Source organism: Dromiciops gliroides, chromosome 5 (assembly GCF_019393635.1).
Source record: "Dromiciops gliroides isolate mDroGli1 chromosome 5, mDroGli1.pri, whole genome shotgun sequence".
Taxonomy (NCBI): domain Eukaryota; kingdom Metazoa; phylum Chordata; class Mammalia; order Microbiotheria; family Microbiotheriidae; genus Dromiciops; species Dromiciops gliroides.
In genome coordinates, this window is record NC_057865.1 from 218,162,484 (window position 1) to 218,177,550 (window position 15,067).

General features: G+C 43.2%; 1 protein-coding gene across 1 annotated transcript; it reads right to left on the reverse strand.

The window, feature by feature from the left end:
- Positions 1-2,989: 2,989 nt before the first annotated feature.
- CELA1 (chymotrypsin like elastase 1) lies at positions 2,990-13,443 on the reverse strand. Its single transcript, XM_043968098.1, has 8 exons — positions 13,392-13,443; positions 12,504-12,586; positions 10,628-10,728; positions 9,289-9,414; positions 8,137-8,273; positions 7,029-7,174; positions 4,155-4,304; positions 2,990-3,152 (listed from the first exon to the last, which is right to left on the reverse strand). Exons 1-8 carry the CDS (start codon positions 13,429-13,431, stop codon positions 3,135-3,137), a joined length of 801 nt encoding a protein of 266 aa, XP_043824033.1. The 5' UTR covers positions 13,432-13,443; the 3' UTR covers positions 2,990-3,134.
- Between the last annotated feature and the right edge of the window lie 1,624 nt (positions 13,444-15,067).

A 15,067-nucleotide genomic window follows, 5' to 3' on the forward strand; every position in this document is an offset into this window, starting at 1 on the left:
TGCACATGCCAGAGCCAGAGTTGGTGACAAGAGTAGCAATTTCTTCTTCCATTTTTGTTTAATCTGAGTCCCCACACCTTCCTGGCCAGGGAGAGGGATTAATAAAGGGGGAATATTCAAAGTAGCCTACAAGTGCTGCCTGCCACCACTGAATGAGACTTCTTCATAGCTTCCTTCAGCCAAAGCTGTTGACATATTTACCTAGAAAGGTCTGTGTCCAAGTTTCTCTCCTTACTCTGGAAAGTAGTAAGTAATGAATGAACAATTCTCTTTCTAAGGCTCAAGCCCCCAACTAGAGAACTTCTCTGGCAAACTATATACCTCAGTTGTAAAATGAGTTTCTTTCTTCCTGGACCTTCCCTCTTCCTCCCTTCTTCTTGCATTTGTGCAAGGACACTACACATCAGTAGTACCACACTGATCATCCTTAAAAGAGAAGAAGAAAGAGAAAACTAACCTTTAAAATTTGTATTTCTTCAATAAATTTATTAACATTATTTTATATCACCTCCATTTCACAATGTATATCCCTTTTTCTTACCCATCCCAGGGAGCATCCATTTAAATAAGAACAAAAGATGGTTTGGGAGCAGCTAGATGGTGCAGCGGATAGAGCACCAGCCCTGGAGTCAGGAAGACCTGAGTTCAAATCCAACCTCAGACACTTGACACTTACTAGCTGTGTGGCCCTGGGAAAGTCACTTAAACCCAATTTCCTCAAAAAAAAAAATGGTTCAGGAAAACTAACCAACTTATCACAGTCTTGACAGTGTATGAAATGTTGTATAACCACAGTTCCCCATCTTTGTGAAGAACCAAGGGAGATACTTTCCCATATTTCATCTTTTGAAACTAAGCTCAGTTATTACAATTTGACAGCATCCAATTTTAGTTGTTTTATTTTTTTATTTATTTTAATTTTTTTGGTAAGGCAATTGGGTTTAAGTGACTTGCCCAGGGTCACACAGCTAGTAAGTGTCAAGTGTCTGAGGTCGGATTTGAACTCAGGTCCTCCTGACTCCAGGACTGGTGTTCTATCCACTGTGCCACCTAGCTGCCCCTGTTTGGAATTCTTGTACAGGTGTAGGCTGGACTAGATGACTTATGAAATTTCTTCCAATTCTGAGATGTTGTAACTGTGAAATTAATTTCATTTATTTTCAACTGGTCTCTGGATGCTACCACATACATTGCCTGGCATTGAAGTCATTCCACAATTGGACTCTTACCTCACTTTCTAGCCTTATTTCATAGTACTCCTTTTCACAAACTACTTCCCAGTCAGACAACGAATTCCTACTTTCCTTCTACTTGTGCAGGGGCAGCTAGGTGGTGGCAGTGGATAGAGCACTGGCTTTGAAGTTGGGAGGACCTGAGTTCAAAACTCACCTCGAACACTTATTAGCTGTGTGACCCTGGGAAAGTCACTTATAACCCCAATTGTCTTAAACATCCGGGGCCATCTCCAGTTGTCCTGATATAAATCTTGTCATTGGACCTAGATGGCTCTGGAGGAGGTTGGTGACCTTGCCTTGCCTCACTTAGATCCAAATTCAGTGCAAGTCATGACATCACCTCCAGATGTCAAGGTCCTCTTCTAGAACAAAGGAGTAAAAACAACAACAATACTTGTGCAACAATAGACTTAATCTCCTTTGCCTCAATCCTATTATGAACAGATTGGACTAGGTGGCCTCTGAAGTTCCTTCCAGCCCCAGATTTATGATCCATCCTTAAAAGGTGCTCATTCTCATACCCCACTCAAGACAGCGGTCTTCCTGGAATGCTTCCCTGACACCCCCACCCCCATTGCTTTTTCCTTCCTCAATTTGCCTTGTATCTACTCATTTACTTTGTATTATATTCATTTGTGCATAGGTTCTATTACCCCCAGTGGATAGTAAACGCCCTAGGTCAGGGACCACTTTTGTTTCATTTGTTTTGGTATGCTCAACACCTACCACTGGGCTTTGTTCATAAGAGACACTTCATAAATCTTTGTTGCATTAAATTCCCTCCGATCAGAATACCCGGGTAGAGTTACAGCATTTACTACGACTTGCTATGTGATACTGTCTATGTGACTTACCCCTTCTAAACATTAGTGTCTTCTTCTGTACAATGGCAGTAATAATACACTACCTTCTCTTGTGAGGAAAGCATTTTGTAAACCTTAAACTGCTATATAGATGTGAGCTATAACAGCAACAACAGTAACAGGTAGCATTTATCTGTCTATCTATCTATCTATCTATCTCTCTCTCTCTCTCTCTCTCTCTATCATCTACCCGTCTGTCTATCTGTCCGTCTGTCTATCTATCTAATGTTTTTTGCAGAGCAATGAGTGTTAAGTGACTTGTTCAGGGTCACACAGCTAGTAAGTGTCAAGTGTCTGAGGTTGGATTTGAACTCAGGTCCTCCTGAATCCAGGGTCGGTGCTCTATCCACTGCGCCACCTAGCTGCTCCTACATATGCTATCTTACTTGATCCTCACACCAACTCTGTGAATCAGGTTCTATTATTATTCCCATTTCACGGATTAGGAAACAGAAGTTAAAAACCAACAACCCCCAAACCTAAGGTAAAGTGACTTATCCAAGGTTCACATAGCTAATAAGCATTTGAAGCAGGAGTCTAACTCATTCCTGAAACCAAGACCAACATGTGATTGATTGATCAATCAACATTTATGAAGTACCTACTATGTGCCAAGCACTTAACACTTAAGTAAGCTGGTTAAATTACACTTGGATAATAGCCAACTGCATTTTCATCATTTAGTTTAATTCTTTTTTTTTCCTTTTTTTTTTCCAGGGCAATGAGGGTTAAGTGATTTGCCCAGGGTCACACAGCTAGTTAAGTGTCAAGTGTCTGAGGCTGGATTTGAACTCAGGTCCTCCTGAATCCAAGGCCAGTGCTTTATCCACTGTACCACCTAGCTGCCCCCTAGTTTAATTCTAAATGGAAGGAGACATAAAACATTTGATATTTTGATAATTTGATTTTATTTGGTATACAATGTCTACATTTGGTGCGATGTCCCCTTGTTCCGTACTTTCTTCACGATTTTAACTTCTGCTGAGGAACCGAGGGCCTTTGCTGAAGGATGGAGCTTTGGTCTCAGGGAAACAATTCAGTTGCTGGCAATAACCTGAAAAAAAGAAAAGTGGACTCAGTGTTGTTCCTTTGTTCTTCCTTTTGAGTCTCTGGGTGAGGAATGGGGGAGTGGGGGAAGAGAAGAAATGCAAAAGCAAGAAGGTATAGTCTTTTGCCCTGGGAAATACCCAGTTTATTGAAGAAGATGGAATATACCCTCAGGCCACAGGGACACAAGCAGAGGATATTCTTGGCATGTCCTGTAAACTACATATAACAAGAGAAGGGAACACTCTTGGGTCCCCATGGGTTAGCCCAGTGAGACTTTTCCCACTAGTCCAATGTGGATAGACAGCATCATCTGCTGTGAGAGAACCTCCCTCCCAACTAGAAACTTTCTTCTGTTAGAAGGCCTGGCAGCTATTGAAGAGGCATTTCCTCTTCTTGTCCAGGCAAACTCCCAGTCTTCCTGCAGACTATCCTGGGCTTCATCCCTCCCCTGTCTTCCACTTGAAACAAACTTATAGGTATTGTAGCCTCAGAAGCTGACTAGTCCAACTGGTTCTTTTGCTGATGAGGCAATTGAGACCCAGAGAGAAGTGATTTACCCAAGATCACATAGACGGCTAGTAGCTGACCCAAGAGTTGAACCTACATGTTCTTCTGACTCCAAAGCCAGAGTTTTCCCAACATACCACCTTTTTTTTTTTTTTTTTGTGGGGCAATGAGGGTTAAATGACTTGCCCAGGATCACACAGCTAGTAAGTGTCAAGTGTCTGAGGCCGGATTTGAACTCAGGTCCTCCTGAATCCAAGGCTGGTGCTCTATCCACTGCACCTCCTAGCTGCCCCCCCCCCCCAACATATTACCTTAACGATTAGGGTGGGGAAGATTCCAACTGGCCATGTGAGATTATAACCAAGGAGTGTATGTGTGGGGAGGGGATAGTGCTCTGTCCTGGCTCTTCCCCTGCTCCCTTTCTTTCTTAGTCTATCTATTCTCCTAGTCCATGCTTGGAGGGTACATCTATACTATTTGTGCCACTGAGTGAACTCACATTGTTGATCCAAGAGATATAATTGGAGACTCGGGTGAAGACAGTGGGCTTCTTGGCAACGTTACAGCCCAGGCTGGACACAAAGCTGGTCACTCCATGGACAACATACCTGCCATTAACCAGGCAGTGAAGTGGGCCCCCAGAATCTCCCTGCAGAAAAGAGATACGTCTTAGGAAGCAGGCTTGGAGGTCCCAGAGGCCAGGAAGGGTCCGTCAAAGATCCAGCTCATAGATTCTGCAAATGACCTTTTGGTTAGTTTGCTCAATGCTGACAAAACCACTAAAAAATTTCAGGAGGGTTGACACACAAGAAGAGGAGGCTGGGCTGGATCATCATTCCTGAAGATTTTGTCTCCTCTGTTGCCCCAATTCAGTAACATGATCTCTCCTCCTTTCTCTGCTTTCCTTGGAGAAGCTGATACCATGCTGGTAGAGTAGGGAAGGTTCTGGCAAAAGGGGAGTCCACTGACCTATCCTAGTAGAGAGAACACAAGGACTTATTTCTGTTTCTGTGTTTTTTGAAAAGGCAGATAAATGTGAAAGATCTCTCTGATCAATACAATGATCAGCCGTGATTCCAGAGGACCTGTTGATAAAGCATGCTGCCCACCTCCTGACAGAGATGTGCTGGACTCAAGATGCTGTATGAGACATATTTTTAGACTTAGGCAATCTAGAAATGTGTTTTGCATGTTTATTATAAGGATTATGTTTTTCTCCCCCCCCCCCAACCCCGCCTCAATGGTAGGAAAAGGTGGAAAGGAGAGAAAATAGATGTTTCTTAATTTTAAAAAATTAATAAAAGCAAAGGAGGGGGGCAGCTAGGTGCTACAGTGGATAAAGCACCAGCCCTGGATTCAGGAGGACCTGAGTTCGAATTTGGCCTCAGACACTTGACACTTACTAGCTGTGTGACACTGGGCAAGTCACTTAACTGTCATCACCCCACAAAAAAAAAAATTTACAAAGAAATCCTAAATGGATAAGGGGGTTTTCTAAGGTAGAAGTAGCCATTTTCTTTCTGTGGATGGCATTTGTAGACTAGCGAGAATCTTGGGCTAAACTGTCCTTTGGTGACTAACTACAGGTCTTTAGAATACATTATTATTATTTTTTATTTTTTATTTTTTTGCGGGCAATGGGGGTTAAATGACTTGCCCAGGGTCACACAGCTAGTAAGTGTCAAGTGTCTGAGGCTGGATTTGAACTCAGGTACTCCTGAATCCAGGGCCATTGCTTTATCCACTGCACCACCTAGCTGTCCCAGAATACATTATTATTTAAGCACCATCCAGTTTGGAACCATGTAGGTGGTTTTTTTGTTTTTTGTTTCTGTTTCTGTTTTTTTAAAAAATTCATACATCTACCCTCCTCTGATGTATTTATTACTTTTTTTCTTTATTTCTTTTTTCTTTCTTTTCTATGATGTATTACTTCTGAATCTGTATCTCTTTTCTCCTGTAAATACACCTTAGAAACATGCTCTTGGGGGCAGCTAGGTGGCGCAGTGGAAAGAGCACAGGCCCTGGATTCAGGAGTACCTGAGTTCAAATCCGACCTCAGACACTCGACACTTGCTGACTGTGTGACCCTGGGCAAGTCACTTAACCCCCATTGCCCTGCAAAAAAAAAAAAAAAGAAACATGCTCTTGTGGGCTAGAACAAATGAGAGGCAGGCTTAAGAAGGGTGAAGGTGGGGTCAGAAATGAGCATTCAGCTATAATAGCTTTAACTGGCAGAAATGGGGTTGAATCTGGTCTATCTTTGAACCTAGAGAGCCACAAAGCATACGAAAATCCAAGATACTCAGTTCCTCCAGCTGGGATTGAGTGATATAGGAGATTTACACAAATGGTAAAGATAAAACCTTGGGACCAGATGTGAAGGTCTTCTAGATTTGCTCCAAGAAGGAGCTGAACATTTACTGAGAGAGGTAAGGCCTAAAGTCCAGGATTAGATTTCTTCTCAGCCTTAGACCAAGTAAAGGAGATTAGCAAGAAAGGACAGTGACCCACGGGGTTGGAATTCTAGGAGGAGCTGTCCTATCTGAGGGTAAACCAAGGAGGGCCTGGGAGAGAGATTTAACAATGTTAAGGGAGCCAAGTTAAGTGAGAACCAAGTATATCAGTAATGGCTGCTTGTACATGTGTTTGTTCTGTTCTGAAGTGAGCAGGGCAAATGAAGAAAGGACTGAGGATTGAGGGTGGAGGATGGGCAGGAAAGTCTTTGGATGAGCAATATCTCTCTATGCCCCCTGGGATGACTACTGAAAGTTGAGACAGCCAGCCATTGAATCTAAGCAGGGGACATTCTGCCCCAAGAGCAATGACTGACCATAATTACACTACCCACCACCCCCTTGACCTGCTCCAGAGTCCCAGGCACAAAGTCACAGAAGAATAACATCTATAAACACAGATACCTACCTGTGCCCATGTATGGTTTTTTGTTTTTTGGTTTTTTTTGCGGGGCAATGGGGGTTAAGTGACTTGCCCAGGGTCACACAGCTAGTAAGTGTCAAGTGTCTGAGGCTGGATTTGAACTCAGGTCCTCCTGATTCCAGGCTCCGTGCTTTATCCACTGCACCACCTAGCTGCCCCGCCCATGTATGTTTGCAAAGAGAAACAGAAACTGATGAGAGAGGTGGGTGTTCATCCTCAGTGAGTTCACTGAGTGAATGAGAGAAAGCAGGTCTGTTGTTGGGTTTGATTTGTGAAAGAATGAAGAATAGGGGGCGAGAGGAGAAGGGGTCAGTGAGACCTCTTTGACAGGTTCTGAAAAGGAAGATGAAGCTGGGGGAGTGGATCCCTCAGTTTCCTTGCTCTCATCACCTGGAAAGGGGGATTGGTCTTGCTTTGACATTCTTTTTCCTACCTGGCATCCAGACTTCACTCCATCTCCTCCTGCACACACCATGGTGTTTTTGACAGTAGATCCCCAGTAAGAGCTGCTGGAGCAGGTTTCATAACTCACCACCGGCAGGGATGCCTGCTGTAGGGTCTCAGCCAGCTGCCCATTGGCTACATGGGAGACAGAAAGTACAAGGGATAAACTAAGGCCCTGAGTTCTGAGTCCAGCTTGGCAGATGAAGCACAACTCCATGCCCAATTTGCCAGCCCCAGAAACCTCTCTGCAGATCATTCTCCTTCAAACCTCCCAGCCCCTTTTCCTTCAATGTATTTTGGAAATTACTATGTTTATGTACATTGATATCATATCTATCTTCCCTCTTTCTCCTGTTACATTGTAAACTCCCTAAAAGCAAAGACTATTTATTCTTGACACTATCCCTGATTAATATATTAATTATATTTATATGATTATAACTTTGAATCCCTGTAGCTCACATTGATAATAGCACTTGGCCCTCTCCTGCCTCTAAATCTTTGACCAAGCTGTGCCATGTACCTGGAACACCCTTCTAACCTGACAGGCTGTTATCCTGTCATTGATCATTTAAGTTAGTTAAAGCTCCTTATCCAAGAAAAACTGATAGTCTTTTTTGATCCTTTCTCATTTGACCCTGGAATTGCCCCAGCTCCATCCACTCATACCCACCCTCCAATGATACTCATTCTGTCCTTTCTATGGTGGCAGTGGAATTAATGGTTAGGGCACCGGCCTCTAAATCAAAGAGTTATAATCTCAGCTCTGCCAGGGATTAGGTATGTGACCTTGGGCAAGTCACTTTACCTCTGGCAGACCTCATTTTCTTGTGTGTACAATGAGGGGGTTAGACCAGATGATGGCTAATATTCCTTCCAGTTCCAAAGTCCTACAACTAATTCAGGGGTGTAAGCAAATACCTCATGGGCCATTCTGGTCTTAGTGTGTGTGTCCTTGTTACTACATCGGTATGTATTGATGTGTGTCATGTATAATGAACACCCTGAGAGCATAAGACTAGGTGTATGCTGCATGCTCAGTGTAGAGAAGTGGTTCCTTAAAGCTTCCTAGCTGGATTACACCTTTAGTGACTTACTCTTGGTTTTGCCCCAGCCTGTGATATAACAGGGGTTGTTGTTGGGCAAGATCTGACCAGTTGGGGGCAGGGTGCCCAGCTTGACATAGTTGTTGAGGGTGACACTCTGGCTCAGACGGAGCAGGGCAATGTCATATCTGTGGGAAGAAGGGGGACAGATCATTAACAGGTAGACTCTGTACATTTAGAAAGCAGTTGGCCCTCTTCTGCTTCTGAGCATTTGTCCCAGTTATATACTTGTCAGGAATGTGCTGGTAAATATTTAACAACCAGGTTTTCTTCAAAAAGGCGGGATACACTTCAAAATTTAATGTACATCGTAAATTTTTTTCCTATCATTTTCTTTTTTCTTTTTTTTGTGAGGCAATTGGGGTTAAGTGACTTGCCTAGGGTCACACAGCTAGTAAGTGTAAAGTGTCTGAGGCCGGATTTGAACTCAGGTCCTCCTGAATCCAGGGCCGGTGCTCTAGCTGCCCTCTATCATTTTCTTAAGTCTAGAGAACGAACAAAATAATCATTTATTATCTTAGCATTTGCCAGTTTCTGAGTTGTAGCTGCTTAGGTCAGCTAGGTGGCACAATGGGTAGAATACCAGGCATAGAATCTAGAAGACCTGAGTTTAAATACAGCCTCAGACACTTACTATCTGTGTGACCCTGGACAAGTCACTTAATCTTTTCTGCCTCAGTTTCCTCATCTGTAAAATGATTTGGAGAAGGAAATGGCAAGCCATTCCTACGTATCTTTGCCAAAAAAACCAAAATGGGACCACAAAGTCAGACACAGTTGAAATGACTGATCAACAAATGCTTACACTGAAAATTTAACAACTGACTCTCCTGATGCTTATTACCCATGTGACCTTGGTCAAGTCACTTAACTTCTTTAGGTCCCAGTTACTTCAACTCTAAAAAGAAGTTGAACTAGATCATCTCTATGGTTCCAGGTATAAGAGTAAGTAAGATGTCTTAATGAAAGAACTGAGGTACCTTGCCCAGAGCAGGCTAGGCCATGGGGCACAGGATTAGTCTTACCTCTTTCCTGACAACCAAGGAAAGTACATAAAAGACAAGATCCAATACACCTCCCCCCATCCCCATATAAACACTGCATTCAGACAACCCTTCAGAGGAGTCACTGATTATCACTCACCCTGCGGCCACATTGTTGGGGTTCCATTTCTCATGTTTCACAATTTTGCTGATGCTTACGTACTGTTCTGTGCCCTCGTTCTGGTACAGGTTGTGATCTCCAACCACAACTCGGAAATTCAGGTTGCTGGAGGAAGAAAAGGAAGCCACAGGTGACCTATCACAGCTCAGACCCCTCGTGCTATCTACTACGTCAAATCTCCTTTGGTGTGAAAATAATTGACAAGATAGTCTTGTTTCACACTTGGGAATAATAACATTTCACATTCATCCAGTGCTTAAGGTCTATAGAAGGTTCTACTTCCATGATTGCATTTGGTCCCTGCTCACACCGACCCCAGGGAGGTTCAGTTCTCATCTCCCCAGTGAGGCTGCCGGGACTCAGAGGGCTACAAAATGTGTAAGGCAGGTATTCATCCCCAGGTTGTTCTGACCCTGTGTGGTCTGTGTACTATCAGCACCCATCATCCAGCCTCAGCAGATGACACATGCTCCTGTTTAAAGACTCCAAAATAAAGATTGGTGTTTCATCTGCAGCCCTTCTCACTTTCCTGTTTTAGCCGTTTGGGTCTGTGGCCTAACCAGTCTAGATAGGAGACTTGTAAAGATAATATTAGAATGTAGATGTGATCCCATGAAAGGGTTTGTTTTAATACTGATCCTTCCCCTTCCCATGGTTACCTAGGTCTCCCTCCAGAAGGGCTTTGATATGCGGAACCCCTTATTAAAGTCACTGATTCTTCCTCCAGGCTCTGAACATCCCTCTCCTGACCACACTGGAGAATGGATGCTCCACAGAGGACTCATTCACAGTTGCTGGACACCCAGTCCTCACTTCCCCCTAACCAAGAATAATAGCCTATATTTATGTGACACTTTAAGGCCGGCAAAGCTCTCTATAGATGTGATTTCATTTGATCCTCACATTCCTCTGAGGGAGGTATAATTATTATCCCCATTTTATAGATGAGGAAACATGCTGAGAGAGAGACAGAGAGAAAGAGAGACAGAGAAGAGAGACAGACAGAGTCAGAAAAAGAGAGACAGAGACAGAAAGAGACAGAGACAGAGAGAAACAGAGAGAGACAGAGAGAGGGAGAGAGACAGAGAGAGAGAGAAGAGAGAGAAAGAGAAATAGAGACAGAGACAGAAAAAGAGAGAGGTAGAGACAAAGAGAGAGAGAGAGAGAGATTGAGATTAAATGACTTTCCCAGGATGACATGGCTAGAGAAAGTATTTGAGGCAAGATCTGAACTTTCAGACAACTTCAAAACCTTAGTGGCTTTCCCACGTCAACTTCGATTGGCACCCAGAGAAACTAGTACCTCCTTCTTCCTTACCTGTCCACACAGTGAGCTGCTGTCATCACCCATTTCTGCGTAATGAGAGTTCCTCCACAGGTATGATACCATGAACCCTGAGATGAGTACTGGAGAGAAATCTAGAAGGAATAGGTAAAGGAAAAGAGGAACCAGTGGTTGTGATTGCTTGTCTCCCCTCTTTATCTCATCGCTCTCTAAGTTCTACACCCCCTCCCAATCAATAGATGATGGGGCTGTTTGGAATGGGAATAATAATATCCTCTGCCTGAGAAGAGATTTGGTATCAAACATCTGTGCGGAGGCTCACAGTTCTGGATTCTCCATGGATCTTCCAAAATATCCTGGAGATATACTACCTTCTCTGATTTTAGGAAATACTAATCTTGCTCTGCACACTAAGAGTTACAAGCTGGATTTTCTTCATCAGTTTATGCCCTTTACTCTAAATACTATGGTTAGACCTACCATTTAACAATAGTCCTGGGCCTGAAAATCTGAGAGGAAATGAAATTTTTTAGTAAATCAAACTATAACTCTGAGAAACTTAAGAATATTTATATGATGTGAACAGAGTGAGGAAAAAAAGAACTTGGAGAACAATTTATCTGATGACCGCAATATTGTAATTTCTTAATGAATCAGTTTGATAAATTGGTATAATCACAAAAATTTTCACTTCATCCTTTAAAGTTCCTCTCCTGAGGTAGGTAGTGAGTCATCACTCCCATTTCTCAGATAAGGAAATAGGCTCAGGGAGGTACGTGATCACAAAGCTGGACCATGACTGAAGACATGTTTTCCAATGGACAGCACACGTCCACTTAGCCAATATGCTGAGATTAGTGTGGCTCCATTGACATGCCTTTAGAGAAACCAAATTATGTGTGGTCAGTATGTGTGAGACACGAGGTATGTGTATGATGTATAAGCTGGAGTACACATGGAAGATGAAACAGAAAGGGTGTTCAGAGGTGCGAATGTATGGATTGTAACCTAGAATGTCAAAGCTGGAAAGGGACCTTAAAGGTCAATTGGCTCAACCTCTTCATTTTTTTTTTTAATATGGTATGTATGTATGTATTTATTTTGGTGAGACAATTGGGGTTAAGCAACTTGCCGAGGGTCACACAGCTAGTAAGTGTTAAGTGTCTGAGGCCGGATTTGAACTCAGGTCCTCCTGATTCCAGGGCTGGTGCTCTATCCACTGCACCTAGCTGCCCCTACAACCTCTTCATTTTACAGAAGAGGAAACTGAGGCTTATGAATATATGATACGGTAGAATATAACATAATACAAAAGATGATTTAATACATGATGCGATACAATAAGATATAATACAATAAAACATGAGACAAAATAACATAACAACATGATATGACATGACACATCCAAGAATGTCACTATCCAAGAATGAAACCTAAATCTTCCGACTTCTAGTCCAGTACTGTAATGGGTTTTATGGCATGGTGGGTTGACTGGGTATCTGGAAGAGTGTGTGTCTGGGAGGTGAATGATGCATAGGGGAGGGACCTCAAAAGTCATCAGGTCCAACTCCTTCATTTACAGATGGGAAAAACTGAGGCACAGAGAGGTTAAGTGACCTACCCAGAATCATACAGCTAAGTAAGTGTCTGAATCAGGATTCAAACTCAGGTCTTCCTGACTTGTACTCCACCCTCTATCTAGTAGACCCCCATCTGCTCTTATAAGTGCAAGTGTGATGCCTTCATGTGTCTCTTAAGAGCAGTATATATCTGGGTGGAGGCTATGAGTCTGTGTTGTGTTTCTAAATCCCAATTTCTAATCCTTCTGCAATTAGAAAAACTGGCAGTTCTCTGTCTCTTCAAAACTTGAACTCAAGGCCCTTGAACTCTGCTATGTGGTCACACTTACCTGTGAAGGCCAGGAATTTCTTTGGGCAGTGGATCCCCCCACAACTCGGACATTGGTATCTGGGGAGTCCTCTAAGCCATGTCCTTTGGGAAAGGAAAAAGAGTGGGTAATGATTGGGCAACCTTTCAGCTACAAGGGGTACAGAGGCTAAGGAGTGTCATGCAGAATTGCAGGGGATATAGAGGGTTGTCTGATTTTCACCCTCCCCGATCCCCAGAAGACTGGGGAATGACACTGAGTCTCAATTCATAGGAAAATTATGAGTTCCATGCCCATCCTGTAATTATTGCTAGAACCCTGGGGTTCTCATGCAGCTGAACTGTAATGGATAATCACCATCTCTTTAGCTTATGTGCTCTTGACCACTTCAAAGGCTGGGGGGAGGGCATAAGATCAGGGGGAACTGAGCTGGGGGACTTGCTCAGTGCCTGGCATACAGTAAGTGATTACTAAATTCTTGTTGATTGACTGACCTGGAATCACATAGAAGTTCTGTTTAGAATGACCCTGACTCATCCAAATGCCTCTGACAGAGTTCCCTAGGGGTATACCATTCTGCACTCCCAACTAGGCCCATTTGCTGAGGAGGTCTCTAGGTTATGGACTTCCCATAAATAATGGAGGGGGGTTCTCTTCAGAGCTCATAGGGGAGTGTCATCTTCGATTGACAGGTTCAAAGACCTATCAAAGAGTGATGATGACCCACTCCGGTGATGGCTACATAGCAGGGTACATTGAATTCTGCCGTTGGAGGCCCCAAGAAAGAAAAGCTGTTCCAAATATTAGGGCACAGAGTAGGACCAAACTTTATTCTGAATGTAAGATCAGGCTTAGGGCTTGGGGAAACCTCCTGACACTACCTAACTACATAATACAGGTCAGACTTACCATAAAAGACTAGGGCAGCGAAGATCAGGGTTCGGAGCATGGTGTCTAAGGGTTAGACCACTAACCTCTGGCGCTTATTATTAATAGAGCTCTTATCACTCCTTGCTAGTTGACAAAAACCATGTGATGAGAGTTAGAGAAAATTGCAGGTGACTGTGGAAATACAAATGAAGTACAACTACCTCTTCAGGTAAACTCATTTGTCTTCTGTTCAAAGACAAATTAAGGTTAAGGCTACACTTTTAATCTTCATTTAATTGATAAGCTCTGACTTCTTCATTAGAGGAAAAAACACTCAGAGATGAGATGGTGACCCTTTTTTAGCTGCCCACTTTGAGTCATTTTGTGTGTCTTGTGCTGTCTACTAAGGGAATAAGGATCCAGATTTGGGGCGGGGGGATACATACTCCTCGCCTTCACAGAGTTTGCCATCTGATGGAGATAAAGACAAGGATGAAAGTAAAGGAAGATGGACAGAGGTCTAGGCTTCAGTGTAGGTAGGAGGACTATGATGAATTTTGGGGAAGGAGGAAAGAGATGAGGCTGGAGGTGAAAGGATGGGAAGTAGGGTCCACTGAGAGACCCAGCTCGACCATCCCAAGACGTGTATGACACTGGGCAGAGAAGACAGATTTGGAACTAGAAGGGCCCTTAGGGGTCTTCAATCACTTTCACTTAAAAAAAAATTTTTTTTAAAGAGCAATGAGGGTTAAGTGACTTGCCCAAGGTCACACAGCTAGTTAAGTGTCAAGTGTCTGAGGCTGTATTTGAACTCAGATCCTCCCGAATCTAAGGCCAGTGCTTTATCCACTGTGCCACCTAGCTTCCCTCAATCACTTTACAAATGATGAAACTGAGGCATGGAAGGTTTAAGTGACTTACTCCGAGTCACACAATTAGCAACTATTTGTCCATTTGAATCCAGGTCTTTTTGACTCTAAGTTCATTACCTTCTCTACTACTCTGTGCTGCCTTGGAGTTTGGATTGGACGTGAGAGTGATGGAAGCCATTATGTGTCAATGAGTAGGGGAGGCTTTATGAAGTTGATTTTGGTCAGGGGACTAGCAGAACAGCAGGAAGGTAAGCGAATCAAGGAGGGGTTAAAGGCAAGGTTGTCATCCCAACCATCTGGTGTTTTTTTATTTACCTAGTCTAGAATCCAAGTTCTGAGAAGGCGGATGGAAAGGAAAAAAGGAAGAAAGGTCTTCATAAAAGCCAAGTGGAAGAAACTGTGTGGAACCCTCCCCAGGGTCTCTGCTTCCAGGGATTTGGGAGAGATATCTTGCTGTCACTTTTCTATCTCTTCCAATCTCATGACAAACCACAACTTGGGAGTGAGGACTTGTCCATCCTTTGCCTTTCCTTACCTGCCTATCTCCTTTACAGAGAAAGGGGGTGACTTTGATGGCAGTGTCTGGCTCTAGCTCACCTTGCTGTTCTCCATAAATGACATTCCAGGAGTGTATTTCCTTTTCATTATCTTCTTTTTGAATTACTAGCTTCCATTAATGTTCAGCTCAGGCCTTTCCTTATCCTTCCACTTGCTTATGTGCTCCCCAACCCCCCCCCATTATGTTGTATTTATTCATGTAACAGGTCCACTGACTCAGGGTTATCAGACAAATGCTCCCACAGATTACATTTGGTTTCTTTTTGTCTCCCATATGTAGGGGCT

What these genes read in the sequence shown, in the direction of transcription:
- CELA1 (XM_043968098.1), bottom strand. Translation starts at nt 13,431, where the DNA reads ATGCTCCGAACCCTGATCTTCGCTGCCCTAGTCTTTTATG. An exon ending in CCCAACAATGTGGCCGCAGG is followed by an intron (nt 8,274 to 9,288) that starts GTGAGTGATAAT and finishes TTCTTCCCACAG; the next exon opens with ATATGACATTGCCCTGCTCC. An exon ending in GAGTGAAGTCTGGATGCCAG is followed by an intron (nt 4,305 to 7,028) that starts GTAGGAAAAAGA and finishes TCTTTTCTGCAG; the next exon opens with GGAGATTCTGGGGGCCCACT.